Source organism: Tauraco erythrolophus, chromosome 1 (genome assembly GCF_009769465.1).
Source record: "Tauraco erythrolophus isolate bTauEry1 chromosome 1, bTauEry1.pri, whole genome shotgun sequence".
NCBI classification, from domain to species: domain Eukaryota; kingdom Metazoa; phylum Chordata; class Aves; order Musophagiformes; family Musophagidae; genus Tauraco; species Tauraco erythrolophus.
The window spans coordinates 7,522,757-7,539,405 of NC_141465.1; the positions used below are offsets into that span (position 1 = coordinate 7,522,757).

Here is a 16,649-nt window from a genome sequence, read left to right on the forward strand (position 1 = left end):
AAGGAGGAAAAGGGTCAAGTCATTCCAAATATTATTTTTTTTTAAGTAAAAGTCTCAGAACCCTAATGGTGTCTTGGTAACTTATAGCCTGAATTCTGCTAAGAAAGTAGCAACTATTTTATTATGTGTTTGTAAAACAGCTTTTTTTAATGTGGAAGGGTGTTCCAAACAGCTGAATAGTCTTCATCCTTTTATCTAGCCTTGTCCAGGAACAGTGACTTTTGAGTTATGCTTATTCGGTGTCCCTTCTCTATCACCTGATGATGAATCCACAGCACAAGTAGTTACCATCTGGGGCGGAAGGCTGCAGCTTATCACTTACTGCTGCTTAGGACAGAAGACTTGCCACCACTTTTCTAAGGAAGTGGTCTTAAACCCTTCCTTCTGTGCTGCCTGTAGAGGGGACAGCCTTGACTTGCAGTATTGTTGCTGTTAAGCATTTGTGATCCTTGTCCTGAATGAGGAGTTAACTGAACCTGCTTGCCTCTGAGCTGCTCCAGAAATAGGTGGAAGCACACCTGTGGCCTGCAATGGTAAACTCCTGACTAGTGAACATGTTTCTCACTGTCCTGAAATCTTTTTAATGTAAGTGCAATTTTTGCTTGCTTGGCAGCATAAGGCACAGCTACTCCAACATGTATTAATGAAAAGATCTTAGAACAAGCAATGGGGTTAGAGCTTTCTGCCAGGCTCTTGCTTGTAACTAAGTCCCAAGAGCAGGATTACCAGGAAATACTGAAGAAAGAAGGTCTCAGAATGAAAAACAGGAATCTGCTTTATTGTAGAGCACCTACCTAACAGGGGTAAGGAAAGGCTGTAAGTAAATCTGGAATAGGTTAACTTCAATTTCCTAGGCTTAACACTGGTAAAAAACAAAAGAGCTGTGCCCATTGGGACAGAAGAAAAAAATAACTTTCCTAGCCAAGTAAGTGCTGAAACCTCTATACTATGCACCTTCAGTGAATTGATCAATATAAGTTTAGTTATGAGGTGTTGGCACAAACTTCAAATGTTTATTCAAAGAGCATAGAACAGAACTTGTAGAGTAGTTTGGCCTCAGAGACTTTATCCAGTTAACCAAGATTCATTTTCTAGGTTTCTTGTCACCAGAATACCCAGTGATAACTGAAATAGTTGTAGATAATCACCCCTTATTAGCCCTCCAGATATCTGATTCAACCACAGTCCTACTTCAAACAGATTTCCTGCCACTCCAAGACTCTTTAGAGCTCTTTTCTCATTTCATAAAATGGTATAAAAATACAGAAGTATACCACATACATCGGGTAACATTTGACTGCTTGAACACTTTTCAGAAAAGGCTGGGAACGAGGGCAGACATCCCAGCAGTGATCTCCATCCTGAATAACCCCTCCACACAACACACACAACATTCTTTCCTTTTGGGCAGCACGTGCCCAAATAATGCCCCGGCGCAGCCTGTGTGCACGATCAGGATCCGTAGTTTGCTTCATCAAAGGCCTTTCTGGCTCGTTTCAGTTCTTCGTTCATAGTTAGGAGGTCTTTAACTCTGGCAAACTTCCGGGGGTCCTTGCGGATTAGAAAGACAATGTCCTCCACCTGTACGCGACCCTGCCGCCCAATCGACATGGCCTTGTGTGTCTGTTAGAGGAAAAGAGGAAAGTCAGCACAGTTATCACAGAAGGTTAGGGATTGGAAGGGACCTCAAAGGATCATCTAGTCCAATCCCCCTGCCGGAGCAGGACCACCTAGATCAGATCACACAAGAACGTGCCCAGGTGGGTTTTGAACATCTCCAGAGAAGGAGACTCCACAACCTCTCTGGGCAGCCTGTTCCAGTGTTCTGTTACCCTTACTGGGAAGAAGTTCTTCCTCATGTTTAAGCGGAACCTCCTATGTTCCAGCTTATATCCATTTCCCCTTGTCCTATCATTGGATGCCACTGAGAAGAGCCTGGGTCCATCCTCATGACAGTCACCCTTTACATGTTTATAAACATTAATGAGGTCCCCCTCAGTCTCCTCCAAGCTAAAGAGACCCAGCTCCCTTAGCCTTTCCTCATAAGGGAGATGCTCCACTCCCTTAATCATCTTTGTGGCCCTGTGCTGGACTCGCTGTTCCTTTGCCTCTTAATGTTTTTTTAAGCTCTCACTTCCACTTTATTTCCTATCATTTTATAATCAAAAAAGTAAGCAAGCAATTGCAAGATCTGGGCACCAACCTAGTTGCAAGAGAACTTCCCAGTAAACCATGGACTGAACTGTCACTCTGCTGTCCTCGCTGCCTGTCATTTACACCCACCACTACATACAGCTAACAGTAACAACATCACAGCCGAAGCCAGGTCACAGGTAGGGCCCTCAGCGTGCAGAATGCTTGAAGATGAACAGTATCACGCAGAGCTTGGCAGTAACGTGTGGTACCCTTATCAGAGGAGAGTTTAGGGCACTTTGATAAGGGAAGGCAAGGCCAACCTTTCAAAAGACAGGGGATCTACAAACAGTAGGAATAACTTTTTTCAAAAAACAAAACGAGCTTTCAAACAGCATCCAAACATCTGGCAGAGTGATGCTTTCAGGTCTCAGAAGCGTGCATTTCTTTTGTAGGGCAGAGCCACATTCCCATCCATGTAAAGACAGTGGGAGAACACAAAAATTCGATAAACTTTCAAAGCTGAGCCTTGTCTTTTCTCAGCTGCACATACAGTGGTGCCGCAGTGAACCTCAAAGTCAGCTGTGTATTTCCTCCCCACCAATACGAATCTGACTGCTACTGAAGGACTTCAGACACTGTTCTAAACCCACATGGAGCAAGATGCATGAATTTTGCCTTTAGCTTTTTCCTGCTGGCATCAGTTTTTGGCCTGGGATAATGCAGTACTTGAGTCAGAGGACTGAGGTCTTAGTGAGACTGTTCTGACGGTGCTGTCTAGATCTGACTTACCATTTCTGTGATAAACTCTATTACCAGGTCCTCAAGAATGTCCACTGATTCTGTGTAAGGGTTCTGGTCATCCCCGAATCCGTACATCATGCATCTTACTGCAGAAAGAAACACCCAGCATGAGGCTCCTTCCCTCCATCGAGTGCTGTCAGCAACACATCTAGTCAGAGCTCCCGTGCACCAGGGCGGCACACTCGTCTGGTGGGCAGGCAGTTCTTGAGCAAACACACGAGCAATAAGCAGGCAGACACCAACAAAAGCCCAGTGCTGTGCACACTGGAAAACACATCTTACAGCCTCTTTAAACACACATTCAGCCTATCGAATACCGAACACTGCCTGGCAGCGTGACTGTTGGCACAAGCAGGTTCAAAGGATGCATCGGCAGTATTTTTTGGGGTCTACAGGACACCTTTCTGCACATCCTGCCAGGGCACAGAGTGAACGCCGCTGTTCTGCTACGGAAAGCGGAGTTTCGGAAATCCATGGCTGCCTCCTCCAGCGCTTCTGCTGGTGGGGAGGTGGGGGCATCGTCCTTAAAAGCCACAGAGAGCCCTGCAGCGAGTGACCGGCAGCACTGGCCGAGGGTCTCCGGCCCGGCTCGACTTACGCTCTTTGGAGAACAGCCTCTTCCTCCTGCCCTGCCCGCCGTCCAGCCCGCCGCCGGCGTCTTCCGCGTCTTCTTCAAACTAGACGGGCACAGCGGAGAAGAGGCCGCCGTCAGCGCTCGGGCCGGTGGGGGGGGACCCCTCCCCTCCCCTTTCCGCTGCCCGCCCCCTCCCACGGGTGGGATGCGCCCCGTCCAGCGGGAACTGCAGTCCCCCCCTCGCTGCTTACCGGCGCGTCCTCCTCCTCGTCAGCCATGGCCGCCACACCGCGCCGGGCGCTTCCGGGTGAGACGGAGGAGCTTCCGCTTCCCCATCCCCATCTCCATCCCCATCTCCCTCCCCCCCCGGCGGCGGCTGCTGTGCTGCGGTACGGCGGGGGGCGGGAGCTGGGGCGGTGCGGCGGGGGCGCCCCGGCCCCGGCCCGCCCCTCCCCTCCCCTCTCCTCCTGCCCGCCCGCGGCTGCGCTACCCGGTGGTGTTTCGGCGGCATCGCGGCTGCCGCGGCCCCGCCGGCGCTCCCGCACGGAGCGGCGGCGGGCGGGACGGCTGGGGCCCCGCGCCGCGCTCGGAGCCCCGTCCCTGCGGAGCGAGCCGGCTGTGCAAAGACTTGCGGGATGTAGGGTGTCCGGCAGGGGCTGTGCTCCCTTCGCACAGAAATCCGGCCGTTTGGTCACAGAGGGCAGGCAGGCTGCTCAGGCATGATCGACCCTCGGTAAACTCACGCTGTCTCCACATCCTTCACGTGCCCAGAAATGCACTCCAAGGGAACTCACCTCATGATTCTTCCAGGGACAGAGGTGAGGATGGCTGAGCCCGCACTTCCCTGGATTGTTCTTTTGGCATCTTTGAAGATGGGTGCAACGTTTGCCTTCTTCTAGTCGTCAGGGGCCTCCACTTTGCAAGGACTCTTGGCCAGCTCTCAGCATCCTCAGATGCAGCCGTTAGGGTACAGCTTTTTACTGCCAGTGTAACTGCAGAAGGGAACAACTTCTGGTTGCTCTTCATGTCCTTGACAAGCCTCAGCTGCAGCTGAGGTTTACCTTTCCTCACACCAGCTCTGCACCCTGGGGAGAGTTTCTAAATGCCTCTTCTGTAGCCTCTCCTTGTTTCCACCTCTTACATGCTGCCTTTTTATGTTGATGCTATGTCATGGGTTCCCAGTGCAGCCAAAACGATCTCCTAATATGCCTGCTTGTGTTCGGAGTAGGAGGATACCCCAGTCTTGCACTCGGAAGATGCTCTCTTTAAAGACTGCCAGCTTTCCTGAGCTCCCTTCCATGGGACCCCATGTGGTCGTTCCATGAGTAAGCTGAAATCCAAGATCTGCTACTCTCTTTCATCACTTCCCTCAGGATCTTCAAGTCTGCTACAGCCAAGTTGATTACCATATCCTCAATGAGTTCTTCCTTTGCAGTGAGTAGCAGAAGCAGCTGTGTGTCAACCATGGCTGGCCCATCCAATACCTGTATCACAAAGCTATTCCTGACACCCCACAGAAATCTTGGCTGCTTGTGTCTCATCATGTTGCCCTTCCAGTAGATGTCAGGGAGGTTCAAATCACCCATGAGAACCAGAGTCTGATACACAGACTTCCTGGAGTTGTTTAAAGAGGGGGCAAGTGTCCATCCACTTTCTTACTCTGGTTGGATGGTCTGTAACACACTCCCACCATGCTGCCACCCTTACTGGCCTCTCCTGTCGTCCCAAAGCTTGTGAAGAAGGCACGCTTATCCTTGTAACGGATCATTTTGGAATAGCTAATGTGAGAGCAACTTCTGCTTTGCCTCTTGTTGGGAGTTGAGTTGTGTCTTGAAGCTGACAGTTCCTGTGCGCTCGTAATGAGTATAAATCTACGTATTCTGCAAATATGAAAAATGGTGGATTTGCTGTATCAATGCTCAAAACCAATTTCAATTTCTGACTTTCATTTTTAGGAAAAATAGCAGCTAGGGTGTCACATGGAAGCCAGTGGGCCTGTTTGTTGTTTTTTTTTTTTTTTTTTTTTTTTTCTGGTACTGAGAAGTTGAAAGATTACATACCACTTTGTATAAGGTTTTATAGAAAAAGAATCTCAAATGAACTCTGGAATTTTCCTTTCAGATCATCTGTGACTTGGAAGAGAACATGCTTTTGCTGATGCCCAGGTCTGTTCCGGAGAAACTGAAGATGAAACTAAGCACTGTAAGGTAAGATATTAGTGCAGTTATAGTAGAGTTGCTTGCCCTGTCAGGAAAAGGCTTCATAGAAGTAAATGTCCTTGTAATCTGTATGAATTCTAAATATTTAGAAACTTTATAGCTCTTAGACCATTGGGAAAAAAAAAGGTGAAAGTAAACTTGTGAACGTGTGGTTTTTTCCTTCCTTTTCTGGTATAGGTATTGGTACATATTCTTACAACATGCTAAGGTTTTAAATATGGCCTAAGTAAATATAGGTAGAAAGGGAGAAAAGGACAGCTTGTTTCATTGCTTGCGTGTGGAACCATTTTAGCTTAGCTGAGACAAAAGACTGGGCTTTATTCTTGTCTCTTCTTTTTTAGCATGATTTGGGTAAGTTCCTCCTCTTTGCTTTATAAAGTGAGCATGGAACATGCATCCATGCTTGGCAGGTGATTTGAATTTGAGCACTGTGCATGAAGAGCATTTGCTTTCTAACATGGTAAATTACTTTAGATCAATAAATTCGAGATTATGCTTTTAATAATACATAACATACAGGAAGGGGAATGGACTTAGTGTTTTTTTCAGTGAAGTAACTGACGGCTCTGAGAGCTGAAGTATGCTAAGGGCAAAAAGCTTGTGAGTGAAACTGTTGGCAGTTGGAAAGAGAAGGAGTTAGATGCTCTTGCTGTTCTTGACAGTGAGGGTGGAAATCCAAAAAAAGAAGATACATTCTCTGAGAAATGAGCTCTGGAATTAAAGAAACTGGAATGGATGTGTAGCCTTTTCAGTTAAGTTTCTGCTTTTCTCAGCTCTCAGTACTTCACAGATTGAAGCACAATTGACTGACCATGACCTAACAACTTGGAAATGGAAGGTAATCCCCACAAGCATGGCAGTTTCCCATGGCCACAACTTTGAAACTAAGTTTAATGCAGAGGATGGAGTTCCACTCTTTCATCAAAAGCAGGACTTAAATCAATGCGAGTGCATTGTGGTGACTTCTGTGTGCTGCTCGCTTCCCACTGGAACTGAGCGTTCAGTGTAGGAGTCTGCAGTGGTATCTGCAGTCCTTGCTGTGGCAATCCCTCACTGTCGGGACCAAACCCAGCTCAGAATGGCTTCTCCTAAGCCAAAGAACAAGTACAATGCGACTCATAAATCCTCTTTTCCTTTCTATATAATACTTGACTCCTTTCAATATCTAAATAAACAATTTTTTTTTTTTCCTGAGGTATGTTTCATGCTGTTAGCCTAAACTAGGTCAAAAAAAGTCAGGGGGGGCAAACAAAAGAAATGGACACAGGTAAGCTGCTCAAGTGTCGTGGTTTTATAATAAAAGGAACTGAGGATCCTGAGCAAAACATGACTCAGGCTTTTTCTTAAAACAAAACAATTTATTAACAGTTGCTTAAACAACGACAAAAGGAAACAAAACCGGTTACTTGAGAGAATAAAGAGTAAACAAGGCCAGATCTTAAAACAACACCTCCCCACCCCTTTTTTTCCTTTCGTTCCTGGCTCTACCTCCTCCCCAGCGGCGCAGGGGGACAGGGAATGGGGGAGTGCAGGTCAGTTCATCCATGTTGTTACTGACGCTCCTTTCTTAAAGGAGGAGGAGTCCTTACACCATTTTTCCCTTGCTCCAGTGGATCCCCTACTCACGAGAAAAATCCACAAACTTCTCTCAGGCTGAGTCCTACCCGCAGGATGCAATCCTTCCCCATCGGATTGCTCCAATGTGGGCTTCACCAGACTCGGATTCTTAGGGAGCTGTTGCCACTCGCTTCAGCATGGGTCGTCCCATGGACTCTAGGTGCCTCACGACCTCGTCGTGCATCCCAAACTCCATTATTAACAGTACCTGGTTGTGCATCCCCTGCTCCACGACCTCTCCTGGGCTCAGGCATCTCTTCCCCAATGTGGGCTTCTCCATGGGCCGCGAGTGGGTCTCTCCCGAGAGAGAGAGAGTCTATCTTGGCTGCAGGGGGGCTGCCTGCCAGCTCACCACTGATTGCAAGGGAAACTCAGCTCCAGCACACCTCCTCCCGCTCCATGTTGACTGACCTGGTGTCCGTGTGGCCGTTTCTCTCAGATCTCAGTCCTCTCTAGGTGAACTCGGCCCGGCGAGCACCCCGGGAGCGAGGCGCTCCCCGAGTTCCCCAAGCGGCTCCGCCGGCGCCATCTTGAGCACATGGCACTGGCTCGGCCCGGGCAGCCGCCGGGCCGGGGCCAGGGAGCAAGGGCAGCGCCCTCCTCCCTTCTCCTTGCTCCTGGGCAAAAGACAAAAAGCCCCTCCCGTCCCTTTGTCCCAACTTAAATAGGGCAATTCGCAGAGGCGCCGATTTGGCTCAACCCCCCGAGGGGGATGGGACTCAGATCTGGTGGTCAGGGAGCAAATCCCCTCCCCTGCCACCAGAACACCCCCCCCCCCCATCAAACTATCACATCAAGTAATGCTCTTTTCAAGTAGGTTATGAGAGAAGGGCCTATGCACCATGCCATTTAACTCGTATGGGTGCTGAAGTGCCCACCTGGAGCTGCAAGGAGAACTGTGTTTCTTTGTAATTTAATAGCTAATGCTTGGACAAGATTTATCCTCATCAGCTTGGACACCTGTCAGTACTTCTTAATGTCTTAAAGAAACTTTAACATTGAAATGCTTTATACTAGAAAAAAAAAGTTTCTTTTTTTTTATGGTACTACTGTTAAGCTGCTTACTGTACTCTTAATATTGTTGGTGAAGTTCTTAGAACTACTCCTTTAGAGTACTAGGTTTAGAACAAATGTCTTAGTTATGCCTTGGGAGTTACATTGGGGAGCTGCCAAGGAGGCAATAGAAGAAATATTTTTCTATTAGAACGGTCTTTAAAAACTGTCCAAAACTATTCCTTTATCCCAAACGTGGTAAACACTTGGACCACCTGAACGCTGGCTGCTATGGGCCCAAGCTGTCAGCAGTACCTCCCGTCAGTGTGCAAACTGTCATCTTGTTTGCCTTATTTACAAATCTACCTGCCAACACTTCCTCGAGGTTTGCAAGCTAACGGTATTGTTCCTTATTTTATTTATTCCATCATCAGTTCCTAGAATTTCTGAAATGTCTCTTGTAATTGGGGGCTGAGTACCAGGTTTCCTACACCTACTTTTTCTGAAGAAAAAGAATCTCTAAATAATCAGTGCAATGTTTTTTACCGTGTTTGAGCACAGTACAGCTGTGGTTCTGAAGTCCTGCTGAATCTACATGGGCCTTGATCTGAGTGCATTTGTTTTGCCCTGTTAAATAACACTTCTGAATTGTACAATAGCTTACATCCTTCATAAATTTTTGTAAGGGGTTAAACTAGTTTTGCTGATATTCGAGAAATACAAGTTTCTTGTGCCTTTGCCAGGTTTTGCTTTAAGAAAAATTTTTATATTAAAGAAATTTTTGCTTGTAAAGAAAAATCCATTATGCCTCCAGTAGGAGGCTCACTCTCCTGGTGTAAGAAATGCCTCGTTATATTAAATTTGAACAAAGATTTTTCTCTAGGAAGCTGTAGAGGAAGAAGGAAAAGGTGCAGCTGAGGTGCAGACACTGGAGAAACAAAAACGTACTGGAGAGTAGAGTCACAGAGTTTTGATGAAGCACTGAAGGATCCCAAGGGATGAATTCAAAAGAAGTGAGTACAGCACCTTTTGGTGTCTGAGTCTAAAGGGCCTTCCCTGAGGGAGCTCGGGGCTGCTGCCATCCCAAGACACCACATTCTGCACTTGCACCAGGGGCAAAGGCAACAGCCCAGCAGTGCTGTACTGGTCACACAAGAACCAGTGGAGAATAGCTTCTTGGGGAACAGCAGTAGCAAAAACAGTGCCAAGATTTATTCCCTGCCTCCCACCTCCCTTACTGCTTATTAGCATAGTATATTCTCCATCATTCTCCATGTTTTTCAAAGAAAATACTGGTTTAAGTAGACATGTCTGTGCAAGTGGTGGATTTATTGTATTGTATAAACTTTATAAACGTGCCACAAGGTGCACAAAGGCCACTGCAGAATATCAGAATACAAAAATGTGAACTACCTTCCCTGAAAAAAAATCAAATCTGCTGTATATTTAACTAAACAGTTGATGATTGCTCAATAATCAGCTTATTGAGCAGAAGTTTTCTGTGTTTGTGTAAGAGATGCTTATAGTAGACTAGGTCTATCTGCAGTAGTTAGAGATCAAGTATTTACCAAGTGCTTGGACAGTGCTAAATTAGTGTTAAAACAAAGCTGTGCACACAAGCTCGATACTGTGGCTAGTTCTTAGGAGCAGATCAAATCACATCAAACAGTATTAAAATCACTTGTGCAGGAAAGGAAGGGCTGCTTACATTACTTTTTGTTGGTGGTGCTTTTAGATACCAACTGGCTGCAAACACATCAGATGAGAACAAAAGGAAGCTGGAGGACTGGTTATACCATATGGTGGAGAGGGTAGCTTCTCGTACAGAGGGCTGTAGAAGTAAATCAGGCCTCTCAGTTTATTAACTAGTCATTTTTATTTTGGGATGTAATGCGAGATCAGTTTGCCTTTTCTTAATTTTGTGCCTTTCTTCATTGCGTGCCCAGTTTGTAGCATGGGACAAAACCCAAAACATATTCCTCCCTCCTTTGCCTCTTCTGTAAATGGTTTCTGGTCTTACTCTGTTTCCAAAACACTTAAGTGGAGAGAGACGTAAGAAGTTGTACACATCTCCCTGGGTTTGTCCCTGACTGCACAGAAAAAGCTACAATTTCTCCACAGAATACAGTATCATGTTATAGCTGGGATAGGCAGATACTAAAGTAATCTCAAGCATGAGTGTAGGATTAGTCAGTGACACAGACTGGGAACATTAGCTGCTGCTAAAATAGTTTCCTCTCTTGCCAGCCAGAAACTTTGATAGTTGAGGCAGCAGTATTTTGCTTCTCATGGGCAGCCACCCCCACTTAATGCAAAATTAATTGCCTGTATTCGACACTTGGCATGTTCTGTTTGGCATCCAAAATTTGTTTTGTACTGTACCAAAGAATTACTACTACATCCTAGTTCTGAATACAGTATGAAAACAATGCTGAGCCCAAGGAACAAGTTTTTAGACAAGAGTGACGGAAGGCAACACAGAAAACCTTCGAAGTGACAGTAAACCAGAGGTCCTTCTGCCTTAGTGCATGTTGCCTCTGTGTAAATGCCTCAGAAAGGCTACATCTGAAATGTCTACCTGCTAAAAAAAAAGCCTCTGCTTTTTAAAATTGCCCAAGAAACCTGTTTAGGTTACTTCATTGATATTAACTGAAATATTGACGTGGTGTCCGGTGCAGGTCCTTATTAAAATGCACTCTACACTATAGTGACTCTAGGGGGCTGTTGCAAGAATAAGGTCAAAATACTGGCTTTGTAGTGCTACGGTTATGGTGACAGGCTAGACCAGACACAGTGGAGGAAGAAAAACACACAGTACTGCTGAAAGACTGGAGAGGATGCACAAGGTGAAATCCTTTTCCTGAGAAGCCTGTACTGTAAACAGCAAGCATGGAAGTGGCAAAGGTTTACGAGGTAATGCTGGGTGCCTGCAGCGTGGCGTGTGCACTGCAAACAATTTAAGACATGAAAAGCCTTTAAAACTGTGATCTCTACTACTTCAGCATGCTGCCAGGCCCACTGCTGATCAACGAGTGGGGAAATGAAGGGGAGAGCTTTTGTGTCGCTGGCCTGAGAAAGTGCGGTTCCCAACACAGAAACACAGCATGTTCCTTAAGGACCTGGGAAGGAAGTCTGCTCGTGTGTCAGACACCTGTTTACCCAAAACATCTTCCCATGAAGGCACTTACATTGTAAGTTCTTAAGTGAAGGAGAGGACTTGATTTTATTTACTACCTTACCTGCCACAGGGGTACTGCTTCTTGGCATGTAATAAATGTGTTTTCTCCTGCAGGTGGCTGAGAAAAACACAAGAGTTATTTCAGTGTTTGAAGCATTTGTGAATGAAGATCTTTTGGCCAATACAGCAGAACCCCCAGATCTGGCTCGAGGTAAAGCTGGTTCTTCAGCATAAGACTGTACCTACTGTTTCTAGTAAAGCTGTAAGAAAATATTATGGCCGGGCTCCATGTGGCTTCCACAAAGGAGACCTCATGGCAGCTGTACACACACAAGGATCATGGGGTCCGATTCACAGTCTGTTGCCATTTCAAAGCACTTTTTATTCTTACAAATGGATTTACCAGACATACTTAATATATTTCAGTAGTCAATAAAAGACCTCCTAGCACTGTAGGGGGTTTGTTCTGAAGAGAGACTAAAACGAGAACAGCACTTTCTTTGACATATACCCATTAACTGTACAGGCATATTTTCAGAGGCTTTTCAGTCAAGGCTGAGGCCTTGAAAATGACAGCTTTGACAAGACTCATGCTTTTAGAAGATTCTGGTTTTAAGATACTAAGAAAATATTATTCCTGAACTGTTCACCTGCACCTGTTCCATCTGTCTGTGATACTACTGCACTTCCTCCTAGGATCAAGCATCCCATGGGCTGGTTTGCTCTGGAGCATTATGGGATTAGAGGTAAAATATTAAGAGAATTACAGGTTTGATCTCTGCTAAGATGTGAAAACTAGAGACCCACATCTTTTCTACTGCATTCCTCACCCCCTCCACTTTTTACATGTATGCTGAAAACAGACCTCACCTCGTGTCTAGTCTGAGAGGTACAAGAAATTCCAGAATGAAACAAACCACTAAAAATACCTCAGAGTGATTCACAAAAAAACTGCCCTTTCTTGAGTTTTAAACACTTAATGTAAGTACCTGGCAACAATTTGGCAATGTTAAGACATGACAAGACTGAGTGCCAGTTTGACACAGGCACTTAATAATAATAATAGCTTTGGTCTAAATTCTCTGGTAACAACTACTGCTATGACTGCTATGACAGTGACAGTCCTTTTTTTGCCTATTCAGTGCCTTGTAACAAGCCAACTTTGTGTGCTCTTAGCCGCTGTGGGACACAGTTCTGCCAGCTGCCACAGTGCCCCTGAAGGGTACGGGACACCAGTATTGTGCCTCAGCTGCCAGGGTAGAGCAGATGCAGGTAACAGACAATATCTTGCATCTCTGGCAATTCATGTGAGAGCAGCTGCAGAACCTTGTGCGCGACTTAAACCAGGGGGTAGGTGCAGCACTGGCTGATGATAAAGTGCAGAAGGAGAGAGTTCTCCTGGGTGTCAGTCATTTATTCCACTCTGCTTCAAGCCAGCAGTGATCAAAAAGCAGATCCCGTTAAAGATGTGTCCTTTCCTTCATCCACCTGGAACAGGGAGAACTCGATGAATGGAAGCAAGGCATGCTATCACGCTGCTCCTGTTGAACACAGGATGCAGAGGAGTTACAAAAGCAGAAAATGCAGGACGTCCTAAAAATACCGTCAGAGACAAAACGTTGGCTATTTCCACTCTAGACCGCCTCAGAGCAGGCAGGTTGCACAGGTGCTAGTTTTTGGCCCCTGCTCCATCAACCTCTGTATCCTTCAATTCCACTGGGCAAGGACAGTTTGCTTAATGTTAGGGCTGTAGTTTTTCTTTTCTAAACTTAAGGCCTTTTAATAATGAGATTAGTTACTAGACTATCTCCAATATCCTAAATATAGCAGATTAGGCATGCAGTGGTAGTGTTTTGAACGTTTAGCTGGAGGGAGAGGAAATGCTGTATTAAAGCTTAGTTTCTCTTTGGAGCTTCTCTTTGCTTTTTTCTCCTTAGCACAATCATGTAGGTTTTATAAAACAGTTTTATAATAACCTGGATTCATTCACAGTGCAAACTTCCTGAATTGATAAATTTATTAAATAAAGCTTATCCTTACAAATATTAATTCATCCAAAAATTTATACACGTTCATCCAAAAATAATTTCTAGTACCTCGAGTTATTTACAACAAAAATCCAGATGTCTGCTTCTGTTACCTTTTGTTCTGGACGAGCTGAGAAGATACAGAGGCAGTCTTTTCAGCTGCCCTCTACAGCAGGCAGGTTTCCAGTCACATGGGCTACAAAACACCTTAGCAAGTGAACTCCCGAAAACTCCTGAGAACTGTGGAAACAAAGGTGTGGCTCTTCAGTGCCAGGTGCACTGAAGGGTCTCGGAGGAACGCGGGCCAACTCAGCCACGGGCTGTATTACGTTACACCTCCCACCGTGCAGTACAGCCTTGCTAAATTAAGCCCACCCTCCATCCTCTGGAGCAGACAGACCGTTTCATGTTGTTTGCCCTACTCCAAATCATCACCTGAAAGGAAATGACAGCAACAGTGAAGAGCTTTACCTGACCAGGAATAACTGAGGAAAGCATCCCTGAGTTTTCTCCTTTACAAACTCCTGGATCTTCAGTACATTCTTTAACAACAGTCCTCTGGAAGCTCGATCGATTTTTGTTAACACCATCTGCATGAATCCAGAAAAGGAGGATTAAAAGAGGCAAAGAAGATTATTTTGCTGCTAGCCTGGAGAGGCCTGGACCATCTTGCAAGGCAGGCTGAAAGCTCTGGGTCATATCTAGAGGGAAAAACAGTTGAATGCAGTTCACCAAAACACTTGCATAGCCTGCAAAGGAATGGACCTTATCAAGCTTCTCAAGCTGAGTACTGAAAAAAAAAGTGTCTCTTTAATAAATCAAGAAAAAAATCCCTTAAATCCCACTTGCCCCCTCAACACATTTTAGGCCTATTTTCTTAACAATAAAGGGGGGGGTGTTACTACTTAGGTAGGACAACTCGCCTAAGCTCAGGTAGAGGGTGCACACCTTTATAGATTATCTGTAGCTTAGAACCAACACAAGAACAAAGCACTACCTACCACATAAGGAATTCCAAACTCTTCCAGCATGTCTATTCCAATATGATCTGTTTTCTGGAGTCCTACGACACCATCAACTAATAGAAAGGTCCTCTTCAAGCTGCCAGAAATACAAGCAACAGTAATCGCCATGCCTGCCCTGCTACTTCCAGACTCATATGCAAGAAAACGTAACACGGGATCTGGGGCCAGGAAGAGCCAAGAAAAGCCATGCATGGGACCTGAGGGTCAGCACGGAGCAGCACCTCAATCCTTCCTCCTGGTCTGATCTGACTAAGCATGAATGAGTGACACCACAGACATTCCCAGGGAAAAGACATCCGAACTAATCAGTACTACCACTGGAGGTCACTACCCCTCCTGAACTTTTTCACTGAATTACGTCATGCTGTATTTAGGTGGCTGGCTTTCCTTGTGCTGTGGTGGTACGGTTGAGTCCCTTACGTGCGCCGTTCCTGCAGATAGGCCTCCACCATCTCCACAAAGTCTTCGGGAGCACGGTAGCCGTATCCTGGCATATCCACCAGAGTAAAGTACTTCCCTACTTTGAAGAAATTCATCTTCTTGGTGTGGCCCTGGGGAGAGGATTTCAGTAAGACAAAGGAAGGGGATGTTTTGAAAAAGTTACTTTAAGCAGTGGACTACGAGATGCCCCACAAAACATCTCTGTATCATGCATACCCTGCCCCCCACCCCAAGAAGGCTGCAAAAACGCTGCTGTTGCTTTAAGCTGCCCAGTCTCCCAGCCTTGTAGCAATCAATCCTGTGTGGCTCTATCCTTAAACCAGACTGAAAATACCTTCCTGGGTGTCTGTACGTGGTTCTTCCCAAAGGGCTTTACATCACATCTGCTCGGCTTGCACAATTCTGCCTGGCACATGTGCCAGCCCTGACTAAGAGCTACACTGGACTCTTTCCACCTTTTCCTGTGCTAGAGCAAGGCCTGCGCTCGCCGTGAGCTGGTGGCCACCATGGCTGGCACGCTCTCCTGCCGCTTCAAGTGCCCCCGGAGCTTGCTTCCCCCGCCCTTCTCAGCCCCGTCCCCTGGGCTGGCACCTGCTTCTCGCCACGAGGGGGGGAATTAAAAACGGCCCTTACCGGAGTTTTTGACACTCTGACCTCCACTTCTGGAGACAGGGAAAACAAGGCCCGGATTAAAGATGATTTCCCCACGTTGCTCCGGCCGATGAAGCACACCTGCGGCAGGAGAGGCGGAGGGAGAGCGTTCGGTGTCTGGACGCCTCTCCGCCACCCCGACCCACGTGTCTGGGCAGCGGTACGCTCCTGCCGCCGTCAGTCCCGGTCGCTTGTCAGCCCTCGGTGCCCTGGGCGCACCAGACCGCCCAGTCGCACGGCGTGGGGGGAGCAGCGACAAAGAAACGATTAAAAAAAGCACCAACCACCGCGCCACGCGCGGCCGCCCCCCCGGGCCGCACAAACGCTGCCCACGCCCGCGGCTCTCCTCGCCAGCAGCCCCGGGCAGCCGCGGGAGCCGCCGGCCCAGCACGGCCACGGGCTCCCGCCGAAGGGCACGGGCGCTGACCTCGGGCAGGGCCGGCGGCGGGGCATGGTCCATGCGCACGGCGGAGCTCACGTAGTCGATGGTGTGGTCGCGGCCGGACCTGAAGAGCGCCTCGGCGCGCTGCAGCGCGGCCAGGCTGGGCTGGAAGAGGCCGAACCGCGCCGTGTCGGTGCCGGGAGCCAGGTAGCGCGCCAGCTTCTGCAGCGGGAACACGACGCCGGTGCGGCGGCTCCGCTCCAGCCGCAGCACCTGGGACAGGGCGGCCAGCGGCGGCGGGGACCACCCCGCCCTGCCGCCCGCCCGCGGCAGCAGCATCCCGGCGGTGCGTCACGACGCGGCCCGGCGCAGGCCCGGCCCGGCCCCGGCAGGCGGCGGGCGGGAGGGCGGAGCGGGGCCCGGGGAAGCGGGAGGGCGGAGCGGGGCCCGGGGAAGCGGGAGGGCGGAGCGGGGCCCGGGGAAGCGGGAGGGCGGAGCGGGGCCGGGCCCGGCCCGGCGCCCCAGGCTGCCCCCGCGCGGCCGCGCCTCGTAAAGCTCCGTCTCCATCAGAGCCCGGGAGAGCAGCAGGTTTTCCCCAGCCTCGG

The 16,649-nt window shown here is 47.9% G+C and overlaps 2 protein-coding genes across 3 annotated transcripts; both read right to left on the reverse strand.

Annotated features, from left to right (window-relative positions):
- Window positions 1–757: 757 nt before the first annotated feature.
- On the reverse strand, window positions 758–3,792 carry TAF13 (TATA-box binding protein associated factor 13). Its single transcript, XM_086621154.1, has 4 exons — window positions 3,763–3,792; window positions 3,536–3,614; window positions 2,926–3,023; window positions 758–1,623 (listed from the first exon to the last, which is right to left on the reverse strand). Exons 1-4 carry the CDS (start codon window positions 3,787–3,789, stop codon window positions 1,453–1,455), a joined length of 375 nt encoding a protein of 124 aa, XP_086477280.1. The 5' UTR covers window positions 3,790–3,792; the 3' UTR covers window positions 758–1,452.
- A 9,192-nt stretch (window positions 3,793–12,984) lies between these two features.
- GTPBP8 (GTP binding protein 8) lies at window positions 12,985–16,383 on the reverse strand. Of its 2 annotated transcripts, XM_086621448.1 has the most exons (7): window positions 16,090–16,383; window positions 15,645–15,743; window positions 14,991–15,121; window positions 14,547–14,646; window positions 14,017–14,135; window positions 13,659–13,785; window positions 12,985–13,006 (listed from the first exon to the last, which is right to left on the reverse strand). In XM_086621448.1, the coding sequence occupies exons 1-6, from the start codon at window positions 16,381–16,383 to the stop codon at window positions 13,701–13,703; spliced, it is 828 nt and encodes a 275-aa protein (XP_086477574.1). In that variant the 3' UTR covers window positions 12,985–13,006; window positions 13,659–13,700. The 2 variants fall into 2 exon arrangements, with proteins under 2 accessions (XP_086477574.1, XP_086477489.1); XM_086621363.1 differs by lacking the exon at window positions 12,985–13,006 and having other exon boundaries at window positions 13,605–13,785.
- Between the last annotated feature and the right edge of the window lie 266 nt (window positions 16,384–16,649).